Below are 22598 nucleotides of genomic sequence, written 5' to 3'. Positions count from 1 at the left end.
TTTCAAGTGTCCAAGTTTGTCCATGAACCATTGTGAAGCATCAGAGGAGAGAATTCTGTGTTTTGTGATTGATTTGAGGACATAAGAGGGGCTGCAAGTAATGCATTCTTAGTCCAAAATTGGAAAACCTCCATGAATGGGGTTGGTTATGGCAATAATAGGAAATTTTATGGTCACCAAACCATACAAGGGATGATTGCAGATTAAGGAGTGATTTCTGAAGGTTTCAATACCATTCTGCGGTTGGGAAAGGGCTGGGAATAAGCTATTTTCTGACCAAGTCTGAAATTTTCCCCATATGGTGTGATTTTTTGCAATGTTTTAAAAAATAAAATCAAAGGCAAACAAATTCGTCAAAGGATCATTGCAGGTTGGTTTGGGGATCAATGTACTGATTCTAGGACAGGTTCAGAGGCATCAAAGGACAAGTTGGTAAGTTTCTTCCATGAAACGCCAACTACTGCAGCTTTGGTTATGGAATGACTACAAGGATAAAACACACATTTTTTTTATTAGATTGGAAGCAATGAAGGGGCTGGAAACAAGAATTTTCAGGCTATGTCTGAAGACACCCCCACAAGAATCGTTTTCCCTTAGAAATTTTCAGAGTTTTAAAGGGATCTTAAATAGTAATCTGCATGTATGGGAGACCTTAAGGATCTGTTCTAAGGCTATGATTAATTGTGGTATTGTGGAGTTATTAAAATGTTCTTTTGGCCTAAATCACAGAGTTTGCAGCCTAAATTCATCTAAAAAGGGGCAGTTGCAGCATATCTTCAGACAATTTAAGTCGGCCTTAATGGTAAAGTTGGATTTTGGGCATGATTGATTCATAATTTTAAGTCATGGACATTTAAATTCATGGACATAATGTGTGGTGAGCTGAGTGAGTTGTTCGAACGAATCCTTGAGTAATTTTCAGACTTATCATGTGTGTCCTCAGAAAATCATAATTCAATGAAAGTCTGATTTTTTAATTTTGTGGCTAAATGTTGATCATTTTTATTGTTATGATTCTAATACAAATTCTTATCTTAGCTATTTTTATCAAGGGATAGAATTACTAAACTTTGGCATTGAATTCATCATGGATTTAGAAGTCTGAAATTTATTATTTTGTTTTAGTCCCTTAAGACTGTACTGACATCAAGCTTTGTACCAGGAATCATGTTTGGATCAAAGGCAGGGATATTTGAAAGGAAGTGAACAAAGGAAGGTGGAAGACAAGTGCAAGCTTGAGGCCATGATATAAATGAAAGAGGACTAACCTAAATCGGTCAAGATCAAAGGAAGACATTAATTCAAGATAGTGCACTTCAGAGCCAAAGGAAAGAAAAATCATGGATCAAGTAGAAGGAATTACCCCAAGACCAAACCTTCATCAAGCAAGAACATGGGATGAGTTCGGATTTAAAGGAGTCCATAGACAAGTTCAAGGTTTCAATTTATGAGCATTCATGTGTCGCTATGCAAGTCATTGTTCACTTGAATAAATCCTTGAAGAATATAGACTATCTTGCGAGGAGATCAAGTTGTCCCTATTTGCATCAATTTTCCATAACAATCAAGCAAGTACAAAAACGAATGTTCGATGGTTGTTCTAACACCAAAGTTAGCATAGGAAAATGGATAAGGACATAAGACCAAGTCTGAGGTTGAGAGCAAGAACGAATTTAAGGACAAGATTCCCATCAAGGGAGTGATCTTGATGATGATTGAGTCATACAAGGAATTGGGTGAGGAAGATGTTAATGTGCTCAAGGGATTGCTGAGATGATCAGGTGCCAATATGAAAAATGAAAAGGAGAATTCCAAATGATGAGGGTAGAAATACAAAGGGTTCCAAGTATTATAGAGTCAGGACATCCAAGGGAAATAGTTCCAAGAATGATGAAGAATCCCTAAGGTAAATAAAGTTGAATTAGGATAAAGATTGCAAGAGATAAGAGGCACACATGATCATAATGATGAGTTGTACGATGACTAGGTTGTTTCCTTGCTTCCTATTGGCCGTCAGGCCTTTGAATTTTCTCATTGGCTAATTTTGTGGTGCTTCATTTCTGTTGGCTATTTTCAGTTGCCCTGATTAGGGTTTGCAATGGATTAATTTGGGTCATTGATTTTAAATCAATCTTGGCATTTCATTGTAATTGAGGCTCCTATATAAATCCAACCCATCTCATTTATTAAGAGTATTTGTTGAAGTTTTTGCTATGATATTGCCCAATTGTTCTTAATTCATGGAAGTATTGTCTTTGATGTCAAAGGCATATTAATGAGATTAAATTATAAAGGCATTCATAGACAGGTCAGGAAAGAGAATTGAAACATAACTAAGATTAGGCAACAGTTTTTGATCAAGGGACTTTAAGAATTCATGTCAAAGCATACAATGATATATCAAAGAAGTTGATTTGTTTGAAGGAGTTGAAATTGTCCATGTCGTCAAGAGTTTTCAACAAATGAACAAAATGAATACCAATCGACCTTGGTAAGAAATATGTGGCAAGTTATTATAAGACGACAATCTTTAAAGTTTTGATGAAGGGAAGAGATGACATCATAGCAGGATATACAGGTTTAGCAATATGTATCATTAACTTTGTAATGTTATAGTTGGTGAGTAAAGGTCTGTACTGATTTGTTCGACTAAAATATTTGAGCAACCTCATAAAAGGGAGTTATACAAGCAACTGTCAATCTAAATACAACTCGACATAGCTCGATAAAATAAGGAGACAATGAAGTATGGAAGACCAAGCGACACCAATATCATCAGTGGCATAGTCTTTTGAAACATCAACAAAGAAGTGATTGGTGGAAAACATGAAGCGGAGAGGCATGGCTTAATTACCCAATGACGAAACTATTCAACAAATTTAGGCATTGATAATATAGAACAAGACAAATGAAAGTCATGATGGAGAGCGGTTGGAAGACATGTATTTACTATGTGCAGTGACAATCTCATCACAAAGGCAGCGTTGAAATATATAGGAAGATGACAAGGTGTTTAAGCATATCATACACCAATAACAGAAAGCAATGATCACGTTAGATAGAGATTTTAAAACTGATGGAAGGTGTATGATGGGCAGCGATTGCGATTAAGAGGGACAGCATTTATAAAGATAGATATTAAAATGATCATCGATAACACAATTGCAATGTGGAGGGCAATTTTTATATGTATATATATCATCAGACAAGATTCATAATTGGACAAGATTCTTATATATATTAATATGGTGATTTATATATATAGATATAACTATGTATCACTATGATACCTCCCAGCTTATAGATCTTTTACCAAGTGAGTGATTTCATTATCGGATGTTATCGATTACAAGTAAGAGTGAAGTCATCAGCTATGAGTCAGCCATGTAGGTTTAGTCAAAGCGTAAAAAGCTGTTAAAGATACCACCGATTGAAATGTTTACATAGTGATAAAATAAGAAAGACAAACAATTAGTTAAAGTTTACTTCGACTAATTAATGAAGATGGTTGTGTCAAAGAATCCAAAGAATTATGAATTCTATAAGTTAAAGATGAGAAGTGTGATTATAAAAAAGACTCCTAAATATACAATGTGTTAGAATAGTAATTGATCAGAATAAATCTATGATTAATAAAAGATAAAAGCTTGCAGCTATTAGTAAATACTGAAAAGGTGTGTGAACAAATACAAAGGATGTAACCATTTGAAGAGATGTCTATTCATAGAAATACAAAGGATAAATATTATTTGAACATGATGGTGAAAGAAGTAATGAAAAAAACGGATTATGAGAGCAGAATGGTGGGAAAACTATATGAAGAAATCTATGTGACAGAGTACAACTCTTAAGATATGTATACAGATCTATTAATCTGATATATATTGATTTTTATGAATGAAATAAAAGAAATGTAAGTACATATAACATTATGCAGATTGGGCAGATAAGAAATATTTATGCATATGTAAATCTATAGTTGAGTAAGCAAGATTATCAAGGTGGAATGACAATTTGTGTGGAGTGGGTTGGTGCTCATGAAGACAAGTAGTGAGAGTTGGTGCTTCGAGTAGATTGGTATATGTGAAGTGTGGGAGTTGGTGCTTCCATTGAGTCGGTGCTCATAAACATAAGGGTTGGAGCCTTTAGTAGGTTGGTGCATACAAAACATTGTAAAACAAGTTTATATATAAAACAATTATTTTGTTATAGTTTTCTCCTACATTGGGTTTCTACGTAAATATTGTGTCATTGTGTACACGTGCATGATTGTTTATTTTAGTAATTGATTCTACCACAGTGATTAAAGTTTTAATTGGAAAAAGTTGTTATTCTACTGATTCAACCCCCTTAATTGTGCACTCTTCAATATATAAACCCCACCCACCTCATTTGTAAAGAGGATTTATTGAAATTGTTGCTATGTTACTACCCAATTTTTGTTACTTCATTGTTTGTCTTCATGGTGAATTGTTCGTATCACTTTGGAGTATTGCATGGTTTCCTCATTTTCTCATTTATCTTGGGATTTCATTTCATGAGCAGAAGTAGTTTGGTTGAATGGAAGTATTAGTGAATCAATCTTTGTGGAACTCGCCTAGTCCATACCACTAGCTGCTTGCTGATTGTAAGTTAGCTTTGCATGGTCAAATAAAAGTTTAATGAGCTTTACTTCAATTATAGTTGCATATTTATATGCATCGATGAATGGTGTTAATGGAATTGTAATAGTTTGAACATCTTACATCTACCGTAGCAGATTGGACCAACTTGGTTGATGTCAATGGCTAAACTAAGTCTAGTAGAGTCACAAACATTCACAAGTTCTTGCATTCTGTGAGTAGAATAGTTTTCTGAACCCTTCATCCCTTAGCAGTTTTTTGTTGGAAGAAACTGAGGTAGTCAATATCCATTGAACACATAATATAAGCCCCTTTGTGATAACCAACATATCAAATCATAATGATAAAACTGAGTAAAAGACTATATTTAAGGAGCAATGAGGCTGTCTCATTTGATCACATGATCCAGATACATATAACATTATGCAGACTTGGGCAGAGATAAAAGAAATGTAAGTACATATAACATTATGTTTATTGGGACAGATATAAAAGAAATATTTATGCAGATGTAAATAATCAAGAAAGAAAGAATTTGCAGACTTAAAGAAGAAGTATAAACAGGTTGATTAAATTTTCCATCAATAGTTGAGTAAGAAAGATTATCTAGGTGGAAGAACAATTTGTGTGTAGTGAGTTGGTGCTCACGAAAACAAGCAGTGGGAGTTGGTGCTTCCAGTAGGTTGGCATGTGCAAAGCATGGGAGTTGGTGCTTCCAGTAGGTTGGTGCATGCGAAGTGTGGGAGTTGGTGTTTCTAGTAGGTTGGTGCCTGTGATGTGTGGGTGCTGGTGCTTCCATTGAGTTGGTGCTAATAAACATAGGGGTTGGTGCCTAAAAAACATTGTAAAACAAGTTTATATATAAAGTAATTATTTTGCCATAGTTTTCTCTCACATTGGGTTTCCATGTAAATATTGTCATTGTGTTCATGTGCTTAATTGTTTAAACCAAAGAAACGTGAATCGGAATCGGATCTGAATCGGCAAGGCCGAATTGAATCGTGAATCGGCAATGAATCGGCGATGAATCGGCAAATTTGAAAAAACCCTTTAAATTTAAAGATTTTAACAATTTAAAACTTATTTCATGCACCCTTTATTGAATATAACTTAAGCACACTATAACATCATCAAATAGAAGTTAAAACTTAACATACATAAACATGGAACATAAAATCCATCACATACGTAACTATGTTATCTAAAATTTAAATTGTAGGCTAGCTGAAGTAAATAGAAATCAAATGATCATAATGATTTAAATCATAGAATGTATGTAAGATGATCCATAAGACATCAAATCATAAATGTATGTAAGAATCTAAGATGAAGATCCATGAAAGTTTGAAACATATGTCTATCAATGATTCAGTATCAATATCTGTAAACAAAATATAAAAACAAGGCTCCAGCTCAAGCCTTAGGCTCATAGTCATCATCATCCTCAACATCATCCTCAAGCTCGGCTACAGCCTCAGCCTCAGTCTCATAGAGTATCCAGTTTGCCTAGTAGCAAGGCGTCTAATGTAGGTCCTAGAGGACTGTCGAGCCATATCTCCCGCATATAAGATGGGCTCACGAATGTCGCTAGGGCCTGTGTCTGTGCGTGCACGTGTGCGTCTACCAATGCCTGAAGAACGTGCTCTAGCTGCCTTAGCCTCTATATCCACCTGGTCAATCCACGCACGGTCTTCCTCAGTGAAGACTGGATCTACAACCTTTGTGAGCCACTCTGATTCTGGATCAATCTCCTCCAGAATGATCGGAGAGGAGTCAGTGCCCAAAATTTGTCTGATCCTAAGACGGAGGTTGTAATGAACGAAGACAAGATCATTCAACCTCTGCACTGTCAACCTGTTTCTCCTCTTCGAGTGGATGTGCTCGAACATGGACCAACTGCGCTCACATCCAGAAGCGCTGCTTAGCTGACTCAGAATACGAATGGCAATTTTTTGAAGTTTTGGGGTTGTGGCCCCAAACATTTGCCACCATCTATCTGAAATAAGGGAAAATAAAAATAATTAGTCTCATTTACAAATTACAAATTACAAGTTAACTCTAAAATTACATAATCAACTTTAAGTTTAGAATCTAGATTCATGAACATTGAATATATTATTTAATTTTTACCTGGCTGTATTGTTTCCCGAGCATCTATGGCTACCCTGCTAGAGAAAAGTGGCCCTTCTTTATTATTGAACTTATCAAGCTCAATAATTGCAGCACTGCTATCCTCATCAGTACTCAACCTCTGGATCACTGTATATAATCCGGTGAGAACCTCCTCATCCGCCTTGAAGTCAGGACGGAAACGAAATGCTGAATTCAAAAAGTAAGCTGCTGCATGGATGGGTCTGTGGAGCTGATTCTGTCATCTCCTATCAATGATGTCCCAAATAGGAGCATACTTCTCTTGCACTCCTGCATACTGAGCTCTAATGGCCTCCTTGGCCCTATCTATGCCCTCATATATGTAGCCCATAGAGGGCTTCTCCCTATCAGCAGTTCGTAGGAGAGATACAAGGGGCTCAGTGGCCTACATATAAAGTAAAACAAAAAATTTGAGTCAAAACTTAAACATAGAATAATTCAATAATATAACTTAAGTTAAAACTAAATCATTAAACAATTAGCATAGTAAACTGTAAAATATTAAATGTTAAATTGCAATAAAATTACCTTAAGGATTTCTCTAGCAGGTTTCCAAAAACCATCATCATCAAATATGCAATCCACCACATCTATCCCTGCAGTGGTTGTAGCATAGGAAGATGAAATCCACTCCCGCCCAACAAACATGCTCTTCAAATCATCCCTTGATGTCAACAAGGATTGCAAGGTGATGAAATTCGAGGCAAACCTTGTGATCCCTGGACGAGCTAACTCTTTGTCTCCTGTGTACTTCTTCATTGTGCTAAGGACAAATGAATGATTATAAATAAACTTGCATATGTTTTTTGCCCTTTCCATACATGACTTGACCCACTCAAGTTTGCCAATTTCCTTCAACATGAGGTCAAGGCAGTGTGCTGCACAAGGGGACCAAAATATGGTGGGGTGCCTCTCCATCAAAAGTTTGCCTACAACAATTTTAAGATAATTAGAAATTCAAATTTCAAACATGTTAGAACTTAGGAAACTTAGAAATTCTAAGTTAGAATTAGAAAAAGTTCAAAGTTCAAATAAATTTATTTTCAACACTTAAAAAGTTAAAAGTTTACCTGTAGCAACATAACTTGCTGCATTATCCGTCACCACTTGCACCACATGTTGTTCCCCCACCTTTGCTATAACTTCCTCAATAACCTCACATAAGTATGTGGCGTTTTTTACATGAGCAGAAGCATCAATGGATTTGAGGAACATGGTATATCCTACAAGTAACAAAACAACGAATTATAATTACTATTAGCAATCAACAAATCAAAATTTGAAATAGTCAATCACGATTCAAAATTATGTATGTAGGAAAGTAGAATGATCAATCACCTCCACAGGATACAAGAAAATTGAGGAGTGTTCTTCCCCTCCTATTTGTCCAACCATCAGTCATGATGGTGCAACCCTTTTCGATCCACTCCTTTCGGTTGTCCTCAAGCTCATGCTTCATATCCTCAACCATTTCCTCCAGGAGGTATCCACTCAACTTAGCCTCAGTTGGGGCTTTAAACCCCGGACCACAAATGGTAACTGCATCTATCATGTTCTGCCAATAAGGAGTCCTGTCACAAATAGATAATGATATTGATTAGAAATTTAGATGTCAAAAACTAAAATCATAAAACAAGTAGATATAATTAAAGTTTTACTTTTACTTTTAACTTTAACTTTGAAGATAACAAAGAAAAAAGAATCAATTACCTGGCTGCAATAAATGAAATGTTGCAAAAGTACCAGAATTTGCAAATCTCTTTTCTGGCAGCATCATGAATCTCCTTGTTCAAACCCATGCCCTCAAGCGTGGGTTGGGAGCCAGGAGTAGTGCGGGGCACAAAGTAACTATCCATTCTGTTTTTCCGCACTCTAGGCCGCAATAGGTTGGTGTTGGACTCTGTCTCAGTATGAGACCGACTACCACTAACACTCACATGAGCACTAGCACTAGGATGAAAAGGAGGCCTAGAAGAACCCTCTCCAACACAACCTACGGATGCGGAAGCTGATGCAGATGCAGATGTAGATGCGGTTGCGGATGTGGGAGCACAGGAGCCAATACCTCTTAACCCTTCAAGTTGCATTTTCTTAGTCAACTTGTCTTGTTCAATTTTTTCTAATGCCACTAAACAAGTACGTTTTGCCTCAGCGGTTTGATGAGTGCAAACTGTGACATCATGGCTAGGTATGCTAGCAATGTGGTATTTCAATATATAGATACCTCCCGAATTTATTTTTTCTTTGCAAAAGATACATTTTGTTTGATATTTGGTTCTCCCAGGAAACTCTTCATTATATTTCCAGCATTCCTCTTTTTTACCCATTGTGGAAATTGGAAAATGAAAGCAAAGGGCTGCTGCAATAAAAAATTTCATGTAAAAAATCAAAGTTTGCAACTAATAAACAAAAACTAAAAAACAACAAACCCTAGTTTGCAATTTAGTAAAAATAAAAAACATTCAAGATTTGCAAATGAACACTAAAAAAATTTAACAAAAAATGCATACTACACTAACATGCCAAAAAAAAACCAACACTTACCTCTTGCAAATGAGTTGAGGAGTGTTGATATTGACTCCTTAATGCTCGCAATGCAATTTATGGCCTCCCCAGATGGACTTCTGATCTCTTTGGTGCTCTTCCTTCTTGCCGGTTGGAAACCTATGGATTCTCTTTTCTCTTCTTCTTCTCTCTCACTCTTCCTCTCTTCTACTCATACTAAGCAAATAGAAGGCTCTTTAGGGTTATAACAAAGAGGAAAGTCAACTTAGAAAGCAAATAAAACATGTGTTTTTTTTTTAAATTGAACTTTCTATCCTTGCTGCCGCAGCCGATTTCTGGAGATTCACGATGGCGATTTTGGCGATTTTTGCCATGAATCGCCGATTTTGGCGATTCAGGCGATTCACAGGAAAAAATTGCCACCAGTGATTTCCGATTCCAAAAAAATTGGGAGCCATGAATCTTATCGCGATTTCATGGCGATTTTTGGAACTATGGTTTAAACTGGCAAAAGTTTTATCTCATTTTTGTAAACAAGATTTGTTGAAATTGTTGCTATGATACTGCTCAATTGTTCTTAATTCATTGTTTGTCTTCACTTATCTTAGGATTTCATTTCATGTTGAGTAGAAGTAGTTTGGTTGAATGGAAGTAGTTGTGAATCATATTAAAATAACCTTCATGTTTCCTTTTAATGCTCACTATTGTATCTTATTATATCTCTGTAAATATTAGAATGTTTCTAATATTTAGTATAGTCTAGAATAGAATGTTTCTATTTTATTCGACTCTCCTCTTTGTATATATAGATCAGTTTGATCTCTGATTAATTCATTCAAATTTTCTGCCATTTACATTTGTAACATGGTATCAGAGCTATTGCTTCAAATGGTTTTGAATAGTTTATAATTTCTTTCGAAATTATCTGCTCTAAATTTTGAAATTATTTCTGCCATTTTCTCTACAACCCGTCTAGGGTTTCTGTTCTGAGAAATCTGAAATTCATTCTGCAAATCCCGAGTTCACGTTTTTTAAATCGCAAGTTTCTTTGGCTCACGTCTGATCTTCGACAAATCGCGGGTTTCTACCTTTGTTTTTCTGCAACTTGCCGTTTTTTTGCAACTCGGCATTTTGTGTGAGTGAAAACGTGTTCAATCCGCCCTTATCTGCCTGGATCCGTCTATCTCAAATCCGCTTGTTCCAAAATCTGCCTATATCTGCCATTTTTCTTGCAAATCTGACCTTCGAAGCTGCCGACTAGGTTTTTGCTCGAAACCCTAGTGTTTTGACCTCCAAAATTTTTTTGATCACATATTCTTGGTGGGTTTTTTGAAATCTCAAATGGGTCTTCATCAGATTTTTGTGGGTGCCTCGTTTTTTGTGCCTCAATTTTCGAGCCAGCGGATCCGAATTTCGACAACACTTTATTTTTGGGTTTTTCAAGCTCTTTTTTGGGTACTCCAATTTTTCTGGGTCTTTCATTTTCTCACCTCGAAGTTTGTGCCATTTGAAATATTCACATATTATAAGCATCTGTATCAGCAGCATCAGAAGTCAGACTCAATTAAACAGTACGCCAATGCTACCCAACACTCAGAGCAGAAAGAATCTATCTACCATGCCTTTATGGCCAGCATACCTGCAAATCATGTGAAATCTTCTGCCTGGTACATCGATTTTGGTGCCTCCCGACATTTCACTCATAGGCGTGATTGGTTTGTTGAATTCACTCCCTATTCTGACTCAGTAATCTTTGGAGGCGGTGAAGAATACAATATTGTCGGCAAGGGCAATGTTCAGATTCAGACTGGAGGAAGAAAACTCATGTTTCTCAATGTATGTTATGTTCCTGGCATGAAACATAATCTTCTGTCTGTTAGTCAGATTATAAAGCACTCCCCTCAGTTGGATGTTGTTTTCAGTGGAAATAAGTGTTCGATTATTGATCGTGCTTCTCGCACTACCCTTGCTTCCGGTCTTGAGGATCATGGTATTTATAGGCTTGTAGATTCAGGCGATTCCCTTAAGCATGCCTTCATCGCCGAATCATCCGCTCTCAGCAGTCTCTGGCATCAGCGATACGGTCATCTGAACATTCAATACCTAGCACAACTTGCTCGAGATAATTTAGTCCATGGCCTACCTAATATTCAGACCCAGAACCATCGCGTTTGCGGAGCTTGCCAAGCAGGGAAGCAACATAGGACACCATTTAAGAATGGTGAAACATGGCGGGCATACAAAGTACTCCAGCTAGTCCATGCTGATGTATGTGGTCCTATGAATACTCCTCCTATTACTGGGAACAGGTATTTTTTACTCTTTGTGGATGATTTCAGTCGCAAAATGTGGGTATATTTTCTTAAGCAAAAATCAGATGCCTTTCTTGTATTCCAGCAGTTTAAAGCTCTAGTAGAAAAAGAGTCTGGTTCCTCGATCCGTACTCTTAGGACTGATAATGGGGGGGAATTCTGTTCTTCTGCTTTCTTTGCCTTCTGTACTACTCATGGCATTAGACGTCGTTTCACCACACCTCACACCCCTCAGCAAAATGGTGTTGTAGAGCGTCGAAACCGTACCATGACAGAAATGGCTAGGGCTATGCTAGAACATAGAAATGTTCCCAGAAAATATTGGGCAGAAGCAGTATCCACAGCTGTCTACCTTCTTAACCGGTCACCCATACTTGCAGTTAATCATAAGACTCCTGAGGAAGCCTGGTCTGGTCACAAACCTAGGATCAACCATTTGAAATTTTTTGGCTCTCTGGCATATGTATGGATTTCTGATGCCAAACGCACTAAGTTGGATTCCAAAAGCCAGAAACTTATGTTTACAGGAACAGTCACACACATAAGGCCTACAGACTGATTGATGTAAATACTGATCGTTTAATCTTCAGTCGTGATGTTGTGTTTGATGAGGAATTTGGACCATTTCCGCTCTCTGACTCCCCACCACATTCCGAGATTCAGTCTTCAGCAATCTCTGACTTAGGTTCTTCTATTTTATATGAGTCATCTGATGCTACTAATACACCACCTCAGTCTCTTCCAGATAATACAACTCCTGCTCCTGCTTCTCCTCTAGCTATTCCGACAGCATCTGATATTAGCTCCTCGAATCTTCGGCCAAAATGGTGGGCTCAAACGCTTAGTGATCTTCGTCCTGATGAACTCATTGAGGGTAGAACCTCCAGAAATAAGAGCCTTCAGCACAACACAGTTAATATAGCTCTTATGGCCAACATCCACAGTATCCCTGAGCCCCAGATATATGCAGAGGCCAAAGGAATTCCAGAATGGGAACAAGCAATGGATTCTGAGCTTCAGGGTCTTCAAAAGAACCACACTTGGGTTCTTTCAGATCTCCCTCCTGGGAAGAAACCCATTAGCTGTAAATGGGTCTATAAGGTCAAGTACCATGCAGATGGTACCTTGGACAAATACAAAGCTAGACTTGTTGCTCGAGGATTCACCCAGCGCGAAGGCATTGATTATGAGGAGAGATTTGCACCGACAGCCAAAATGAGCACTATTCGCATTCTTCTTGCAATTGCAGCTCAGTATGGTTGGAAAGTTCATCAGATGGATGTGAAGAGCGCCTTTCTCAATGGTGAATTACAGGAAGAAGTCTACATGATGCAGCCCCCAGGTTTTAAGGTTGCCGGTTCAAAACACAAAGTATGTAGACTCCAGAAGGCCCTCTATGGTCTTAAACAAGCCCCTAGGGCTTGGTACATAAAAATTGATCATTTCTTGGTTACTCAAGGATTTCAGCGTAGTCCGTCAGACCGTAATCTGTATATTAAACATTCTGGTAATGATATTCTTTTTCTTGTTGTCTATGTGGATGATTTGATCATTACTGGAAATTCATAACATTTGATTTCAGAAATCAAACAGGATCTATGCAGAACTTTTGATATGATAGATCTCGGATTGCTTCATTATTGTTTAAGTATTGAGGTTTGGCAGACTGACAACAGCATTTTTTTGTCTCAGTCCAAGTATGCCAGAAGTTTGCTTGATAGGTTTCGAATGCAGGATTGCAAATCTGCCTCCACTCCTATGGAGACTGGTTTGAAATTGTCTGCAGAATCTGTTTCTCCTCCTGTAGATGAAACACTCTTCAGGCAGCTAGTAGGTAGTCTCATCTACCTTACTACTACTAGACCTGATCTCAGTTTTGCAGTCAGCTACATCTCACGGTTCATGACAAACCCTAAGACTGATCATTGGATTGCAGCGAAACGTGTGTTACGCTATGTACATGGTACTTCAGATTATGGTCTTCTTTACACAAGGAGTACTACTCCTCAGCTCAGTGGATTCACTGATTTCGATTGGGCCGGCTCAGTTGATGATAGGAAATCTACTTCTGGCTATGTGTTTAGTATCGGATCTGCAACAGTTACTTGGACCAGTAAGAAGCAACAGGCACATGCACTCTCCTCTACAGAAGCAGAATATAGAGGAGCTGTCAAGGTAGCTTGTGAAGCAGTTTGGCTCCGGCAGATGCTTGCAGATATGCATATTCCTCAAGTAGGTCCGACTTCTTTGTTTTCAGACAATCAGGGCGTACTCAAACTTGCCAAGAACCCAGTGTTTCATGAACGAACCAAGCACATCGAGCTTCGTTGCCATTACATCCGACAATTAGTAGAAGATGGATCTATTCAATTACGCTATGTTCCTACCTCAGAGCAATCAGCAGATATTTTCACTAAACCCCTTGGTCCTGACAAGTTTGTTAAATTCAGGGGATCTATTGGTGTAGTAAATAGATTGAGCATTAAGGGGGGGTATTAAAATAACCTTCATGTTTCCTTTTAATGCTCACTATTGTATCTTATTATATCTCTGTAAATATTAGAATGTTTCTAATATTTAGTATAGTCTAGAATAGAATGTTTCTATTCTATTCGACTCTCCTCTTTGTATATATAGATCAGTTTGATCTCTGATTAATTCATTCAAATTTTCCGCCATTTACATTTGTAACAAATCAATCTTCATGGAACTCGCCTAATCCATACCATTAGCTGCTTGCTGATTGCAAGTTAGCCTTGCATAGTCAAATGAATGTTTAATTAGCTTTACTTTAATTATTGTTGCACATTGATATGCATCAATGGATGGTGTTAATGGAATGGTAATAGTTTGGACAAATTACATCTACCTTATGTCGATGGCTAAACTAAGTCTAGTAGAGTCACAAAGACATTCACAAGCTCCTACATTCTAGGAGTAGAATAGTTCTTTGAACCCTTCATCCCTTAGTAGTTTTTTGTTGGAAGAAGTTGAGGTAGATACTATAAGCCCTTTGTGATAACCAACATATCAAATCATAATAATAAAATTGAGTGAAAATCCACATTTAAGGAGCCACGAGGCTGTCTCATTTGATCACATGATCCAGAGACATTGTTTAGCATATGATCATCCTTATTCAAGAGAGAGTTGGAGATTTGGTGTTTCATCTCAAAATGTTGGAGATCTAGTGTTTCATCTCAAAATGCCAAGTGTTTGATTGTGCATGTTGTAGTGGAACAAAACTCACATCAACAACACCAATACCAATTTCTCAAATTGAAACCACAAATTCGAAGGGAAAATCATCAAACCTTCCACTGTTTCAAGAACAAAAGCCATGATTTTGTTTAAAAAATTGTCAAAAGCTTTTGTAGATAAACATGGTAAGACTTAGGAACTCTAATTGTGACCCAAAACAATTTCGAAAAACCAAGATTTTTGTGGAAAAAATTGTCAAATGCTTGATGTGATTCTGAGATCACCCATGATTTTGCGGAAAAATTGACAACCCCTTTGTTAGTGAAAAAACGGTAAAGCTGACGACAATGATATTTAGGAAAATTATAAAAAAATCTTCCAGGACTTTTTAGGAAAAATCAGAAAAACTTGGACATGAATTTTTTGGGAAAAATTCAGATAAAGACCAACATGATTTTTTGGGAAAAAGATCAATAAATTTAGACATGATTTTTTCGTGGAGAAAAAATAGAAATACATGACATTGTTGATGTTCGGTAGCTTCAGTTGGATAAACTATGAGACTAAAGTGCATATATATATATATAAAATAATCAATTATTATGTGAGATATTATATAGTTAAATAATAATTTTTATTATATTAATTACATTATAATGAACAGACATGTCCCTACCTCTTCTTGGCTCATATTTTAATATAAATACAAGAGGTTGCTACCTTTGGAAAACACATACCAATCTGACAGTGCTTAGTACAATTGCAGTGATCCTGGAAAGTGTTTAAAGACATCCAATAAAAAGATTTATTTCAGTAATAGCTGAATAAAGAAAGTGGTGGAGAAGAAACCAAATATATTTTATAAGGTTGTGCAGCGATAGTTGGATGTGTTGTTTGAAAAGAGACTGCACAAACTAGCCAAAGAGACAGCTGTCCTCAGAGTCATAATAAGCCCACCTTGAGGGATTCCTCTTCGTATGGTTTAAAACTAGGGACTGTTCTTGTTCACATAAAAATTCCCACTTTATATCAAAACTTAAATAAAATAGCCTTTAGTTTAATTCTTACTGTGTGTTTTTTAGTTATACAATCGCAGTGGTGCAAGGTGTAACATGACATAATCAGACTGAATACTTCTTCAATGTGTTTATCCACAGAGTATTTTAATCACACTTTTGTGTGGAAATGACAGAAGTTAGAGAATATGTAAACAAAAAGAATCTTAACTGTTGGATCATTCGAATGCTGCAGTATCATCAAGGTTGTGGGAAAATTCTTTGTATGGCTCTGTGGGTTTGGACTGCTGGATTATCTGGAAAAACAGATAATGCTACTAAGTGCTATGAAATGTAACACAAGACATATGGGGTGTATTCCACGATGTGAGCAGACATTCAGGTCGACCCAGTGAGGAAAGTATAAGTTGACATATATTATTAAAAGGAGATACATACATGCATCAACCGTAGTAAATTGTACTTGATGTAGGGCCCAAAGTACACGAATATTGATTTGTTAAATAACATGGAACAAGGAAAGCAATAATGCACGGGTATCGGGCAAGACACGGGCCCCATCACGGTAGAGTGTGTAGGTATATTTTATTATTCTCACTCATCTAAATGCTGTTATTGTTGTTCATTTAAATGTTATTATTTTTATATATTAATTTACAATAATTCAATAAGAATGACATTATGTTCACATATAGAAATGATTGATATAATAAATTAACATAATTTGTTATTGAATAAAATGAAATAAGAAATCAAAATAGTAATGAATAAGGAAGTCATGTGGAGGGCATTATCTTTTGCCTACATGAGATAAGTATTTTTGAGTAAAATTTCCAAGTATTGAATTTATAATATAGTAAATCTCTCTTTTCTGTATTTCTATATGTACTATAAGCGTTATGTTCCTTGATCTTTTTTTTCAATAATCTTTAGAAAAGGGAAATTGATTTCAGATTTAGAGGGAGTTTGACACGTCATTAGGAGCAACATTGAATAAGGAGCTCAAAAGATTGACGTTCATAGGGAGTCTGACACATTTGTCTGAAGGAAGGAATAGAGGACATGTTTCAGTTGATCTTTGAAGATCTTGATTGTTATCAAAATCAGAGGGAGTTTTGACTTCATGTGAACTTTTGGTATCATGCGTTTGACTGCATGATTTAATGGGCCTACCCCCTGTGTACATCATGAGGAAGTGACAACTTCCAAATGATCATCACTTGTATATGTAGAAGTTATTGGAAGGTTACGATCTTATAATAACTTAAGTCATGATATACATTTTATGTAAATGTTGAAACAAATCATGACGTATTATATCTTGAAAATTAACAACTAAGTGTTAGATGTCATTCACTTGACGGTCTATGAGTTGTTTGTATAGATATATACTAGGTATTTGGTGAATATCATGTGTTGATATTCCGCAGGCCATTACCTTATTGAGTAATTGGTGAATATCATATGTTGATGTTCAGTAGATGATTACTCTGAGTATTTGGTGAATATCATATGTTGATATTTTGGAGGCCAATACTTATAAGATCAAATGTGATATCAAAATGTCACTTAAGAGTATTCGGTAAATATCATATGTTGATATTCTGGAGGCCAATACTCATGTGATATCAAAATGCTGGATATCTTCTAATGAAAGATATCCTTAAGATTTGCCATTCCTAACATTACCAATGGTGTAATATTATCATGTGTTTATCCTTTCTATAGCTAAGAGGGAATGATGATGTTTGGGTAGCTTTCGTTGGATAAACTATAAGATATATATATATATATATATATATATATATATATATATATATATATATATATATATATATATACACGTGTTTGTGTGTGATATATATATATATATATATATATATATATATATATATATATATATATATATATATATATATATATATATATATATATATATAAATAAAATAATCAATTATTATGTGAGATATTATATAGTTAAATGATAATTGTTATTTAAGGACATTATATAGTTAAATAATAATTGTTATTTAGGGAAATGTCTCTTCATGGTTCATATTTTAATATAAATACAAGAGGTCGTTGATCATGATACATTTTGTTATCATGATTACCAACAAATTCCAGGACAACAACTTAATGAAGTCTATCATGATAACATGGTCAAGCTATTGTTAAGATCGTCACATTACAATAGCAACCTCACGCATATATCAAATGAAAGATTGTCACCTTTCATGACATAAATCACAACAACATCATGTAGTAACTCACATGATATCCACTATGAACCAACTTAGGGAGTGGACTACCATAACTGCTCCTAGAGGGTGGAACAAGGGTTTTCACCTCAAACTTCTCTCTTTCGAGGAACTGAACTTCAACCTTTTCTTTTGTAGAGAACTCATTAACAAGGAATTACACCTTTAATTCTCCCTTTGAACAAAAGATCCTGGGAAATCAGGTCCTCTAGTTACTTCCTCAGAAGTTCTTTTCACCCAAGGATGCCTGTTGGACTTCCTCTGAATCTGATATCAATCTTCTGACTTTTTGGTGATAAATCATTATTTTTTGATGATGTACATAGTGGTAGGCCCATCAACGTTAGACACATGTATCTTGAGTATCAATCTTTTGAGCTCTACGTTGCCTTTGAAAACTAAAAATGTCGGACTCCCTCTTAATATAGAAGGATACTCTTAATCTCAATCATCAAGGATATTTTCTTCAAGAGCTTTACTTTATCCATCTCGACCATTAGCTTCTTTGGAGGTACTGTCATAAGATTGAGTTTGCAAAATTTTGGTGGCATGTGTACCAACCTTCTTTTTTTGCAAAAACATCTTTAAACATAAAGGAAAAGGTCAAGGCAAATAACTCTTCTAGTATGTATAGAATTACAAATATGAGAGACTAAAATATGAGTAGATAAATGTAACACTCAAAGATAAGGGTACTTATCTGCACATCAACATCCTTAATGCAAGTTGCTCTAATGAAGGTCCATATGCATGAAATTAGAAAAATGCCTCCAATGGGAATGAAACATTGGGTAATTATTCACACCCCCCTCGCTCCCCCCCCCGCCAAATGTAAATTCCCACATACTTCATTTTTAAGAGTTTTCAATTAATATCAAGTATAATGAGAGACAATCATCCATAAATGATATCAACCTCTATAACTTCTTCTTTGTTCTTTCTAAGTATTAATCTTCTTAAACAGGAATGAATCTATTACTTATACTCAGAGCTTTGTTCATCAAGAGGATAACCATAGGTGGTTCAAATGCTTTGGCAACCATAACTGTACAATTTGGATAGTTTGTCTATGTTATCCATCATATAACAAATTTATGATATTGGAGCTTTGGTTGACGTTGATGTAGGCTTCTTATCCTTGATCCTTACATCCTTGATAATGATCATAAACTCTTATTTAGTTGTTCCGAAAATGAATACTATAATGAAACAAGGGAAGTGATTCTTGATTCTTTCATGCCTCAATGTTTCTAAAACTTTAGGTCATCTTTTAAGAAATTTCTTCAGAGTTTCAAAGCGTGTTCAATAATTTAATTGTATGCCTATCCTTAAACTGATGCACAATATAGATGTCATCAATACTGGCTCCTCCTTGCATATGATGACGTGGCTAGAGAAAATCAATGCCTCTTAAGGCATGTATCTCATCTCACCTCTTGAGGATATTAATATTACTTTTTTATTAATAATAGCCTTGCAATAAGAAAATTTGTTCCTTATGAATCAAGGCTAATAATATGTTGCCACCTTTGCATCTTATGTGGCTACTCATTAAATGAATTATTGATGCTTTCTCTTTGATGACATATATTCTTCTTCATCATTACCTTTTTTTTCATTTATAGTAGAAAATATTCCAATTCTCCTTCCCACATCACAATACTATTTCTCCTCGTAACCAGGTATGGGCTTAATCATTCAATTAGACTGTCCATTAATTTCCACATACCTCCTATCCATTTTGTCGTGTGTGAAATGTTCTTTGCAAACCAACAATAAGAGTGTTTGGGTGATTTGTTTGTCTCATTTCTTTGCCAAGACGTGTGCAAGCATGATAGCTTGACCAATACAACGGGTTCTAAGGACATTTCTTTCCCATTTACAATGTAATGATCCCTTCTTATGAACATATGTAATTTACTCTAGGACTCTTCTCTTGATTCAACTTCATAGCGTATAATATACTTGTCTCTTAAGGCTGATCTTCAGCTATATATGTACTTCTATGTAGTCCAACTCTTGAACAGATATCAGATCTTTATTCCATATTCCTAAAGGGATGTCATATGTGTGCTGGGATGGTATGATTAAAGCGCACCTTGCATCACCATATTTCATTATTTGTTGTTTGCAATTCTAGTTCAGAATCAAGTCTCTTGGTTCACACCTGACCGGATTAGTATTTTCCCTTGTTTGTTCTGTTTGCTCAAATTTGCAAATCTGGCATCTTATATCTACAGAATTATTATAGAAATATTGCAAGTGATATAAGATATATTTATTTCCTTTGAACAAGTCAAATTATATTGTGGGGTTCCATTATACCACTTAGAACAAGTACAAATAACTTTGTTTTGACAGTTACCCATAGATAACGCCTTCCGAGAGTTGCACATAATGGGAGCTATCTATATGCTAGGTCAATTCAAGCTGAGACTTAGCATAATATTGTGATCGCTCATAATTCATTCAGTTCAGGCCACTTGTACAAGAAAATACCACTTCATTTGGACATAGGTATCGCTAAATATACTTGTCAGTGTTGCGTTAACAATCCCATTAAATAAGGCTAGTGATATGACCTCTGTTTTCTATCAATATTGTGTTCACACTATTCTTCCTCCAACAAACTTAATATAGGGGAGTTGTATTGGTTGCTTCCTTGTTATATTCGTATCCCACTCGTACTATTATTGCACAACTCACTAGAATTCTCTGTGGTAATTCCCTTTCTCTCCTAACGATGGTCAGATTTGATGCTGAATATGCCCTCCCTGTTGTTGCAGATTCTTCTATGGTTAATTCCATATGACTTGTTGTGATGAGAAGTCGACGAGCTGAAGTCTTAGACGATATTTTGTCCATGTTACCATACTAATCCATGGTTTCTTCTCTCCATTGTTCTTTCTGAGTAATGGACACTATATGATGTATAGGTGATATTCCAGAAGACTGACTGACTCCTGTGATAGATCTAGACTGTGCTTGGATTGGTGGCATGCCGTGGTGGTGTGATTAAAAACTACAAATATGTGTAATGTGTTTGAGATCTGCTGAATGTCGATATCAATCTGGTCCCAGCCAATGAAAGGGAGTCTCTTGCGTTATGTAATGGTGCTTGAAGAGAATTCTGCTACCAACATGCGTAGAAAGAAGGCGGATTGCTCATGCAGCTGCTCTAAAATAGAGCCAAACAAATGAAGCCACTAAATCCTTCCTTGGGCTTGCAGGATATCAACTGAGGGATATTGCCCTGAGGTCAGACTGATAACCGTGGGGCCTTCTTCCACGTGTGCTTGAATGAACACTGTAAACAATGCCACGATGAGTATGCAACAGATTTGTGTGAAGACGTGACCGATTGTGGCTCAACTCTTGTGTTGGAAATTGGGGCAACAATATCCTTGGTGATAAGCTATTCTCGGGCTCTCTATTCTGTGCTCCATTTGTTTGACCATCCGTTCACATATTATTGGCAATAATCAATCCTGTGGCCTTATCCTGGCAGAATGCAGGTTCCCTTAATTCACACCCACCACTTGAAGGGTCTTCTATGTCAAGTCGCTAATAATCTCAAAAACACACCTTACAATTGCAGATTTGGCTCTGATACCAAGTTGAGTAACTTAGATTGTTTTCTGCAAATATAATAACACTGTTGTCATATTGGTGTGTTCCAAATGCAGAATTGAATGACCTATAAATACGAGAGGATGAAGAGACATTTCTATGTGCTTAATCATCATTAGATAATATATTAACAATAACACACACACACACACACACACACACATAGTAGCATTTGTCTAAATGATGACTGACCACTAACCATAAAAGAATTGTCTCTAGGTCAATTCAATTCAACTGAAGTTACAACCTTAACAAAAAGTAATTTCTCACTCAACCAAATATGGGAGGATGAAGAGACATGTCTCTGTGGTTAATCATCATTAGATAATAAATTAACAATGACATATATAACCATATCTATCGATCTATCTAAATGGTAACATTTCTCTAAATGATGATTGACCACTAACCATAAAAGAATTGTCTCTTGGGGAAGTTGTTTTGGCATTATAGTATACTTCAATTAAGGAGATTATTGATTTTTTATCTTTTTGTTCATCAATAATCTTGAATTAATGGCTGTTCTGGCAGTTTGATTTTTATGTCAGAAGAAATCATACACTTTAAATCAAATATTTAAGTAAATGCTAGCATACAATATGTACTAAATAATGAAAGTTTAAAACAAAGGTTAAAAAGCATTATAACAAATAGTAAAATTTGTTTCTTTTTTCCTTGAAAAAAGAAGAAGAAAAGTTTGAAAACATTCATCAAAAACTCAAAATATTTCTTAATAAGACTCAAGAATAGGGTAAAATGCTTACCAAAGATGATTATCTCCTTTGTGTAAGCTATCTTTGCTCCTTTGGCACTCCCATTGAGCACCTTACGAAAAACCAACTGTCGTCGATAGAAATTGTGTATCAGCCGACGGGTCCCTTCGGAAAGGTTTTTTGTTAT

At 35.9% G+C, this 22598-nt stretch overlaps 3 protein-coding genes across 5 annotated transcripts in view; 1 reads left to right on the top strand and 2 right to left on the bottom strand.

The window, feature by feature from the left end:
• Window positions 1-22598, top strand: part of LOC149537615 (GATA transcription factor 28-like) — a 107665-nt gene that overhangs the window by 76901 nt on the left and 8166 nt on the right. The gene's annotated exons all lie outside the window — the stretch shown is intronic.
• On the bottom strand, window positions 6089-6978 carry LOC149537617 (uncharacterized). The gene is made up of 2 exons (XM_089800175.1): window positions 6753-6978; window positions 6089-6618 (listed from the first exon to the last, which is right to left on the bottom strand). The coding sequence occupies exon 2, from the start codon at window positions 6602-6604 to the stop codon at window positions 6089-6091; it is 516 nt and encodes a 171-aa protein (XP_089656301.1). The 5' UTR covers window positions 6605-6618; window positions 6753-6978.
• Window positions 7700-8451, bottom strand: LOC149537616 (uncharacterized). The gene is made up of 2 exons (XM_089798988.1): window positions 8112-8451; window positions 7700-7996 (listed from the first exon to the last, which is right to left on the bottom strand). Exons 1-2 carry the CDS (start codon window positions 8323-8325, stop codon window positions 7824-7826), a joined length of 387 nt encoding a protein of 128 aa, XP_089655114.1. The 5' UTR covers window positions 8326-8451; the 3' UTR covers window positions 7700-7823.

This window comes from Cupressus sempervirens, chromosome 9 (genome assembly GCF_028749045.1).
Source record: "Cupressus sempervirens isolate cs-2001-9-10 chromosome 9, ASM2874904v1, whole genome shotgun sequence".
NCBI classification, from domain to species: domain Eukaryota; kingdom Viridiplantae; phylum Streptophyta; class Pinopsida; order Cupressales; family Cupressaceae; genus Cupressus; species Cupressus sempervirens.
This window is presented reverse-complemented; position numbering and strand designations above follow the sequence as displayed.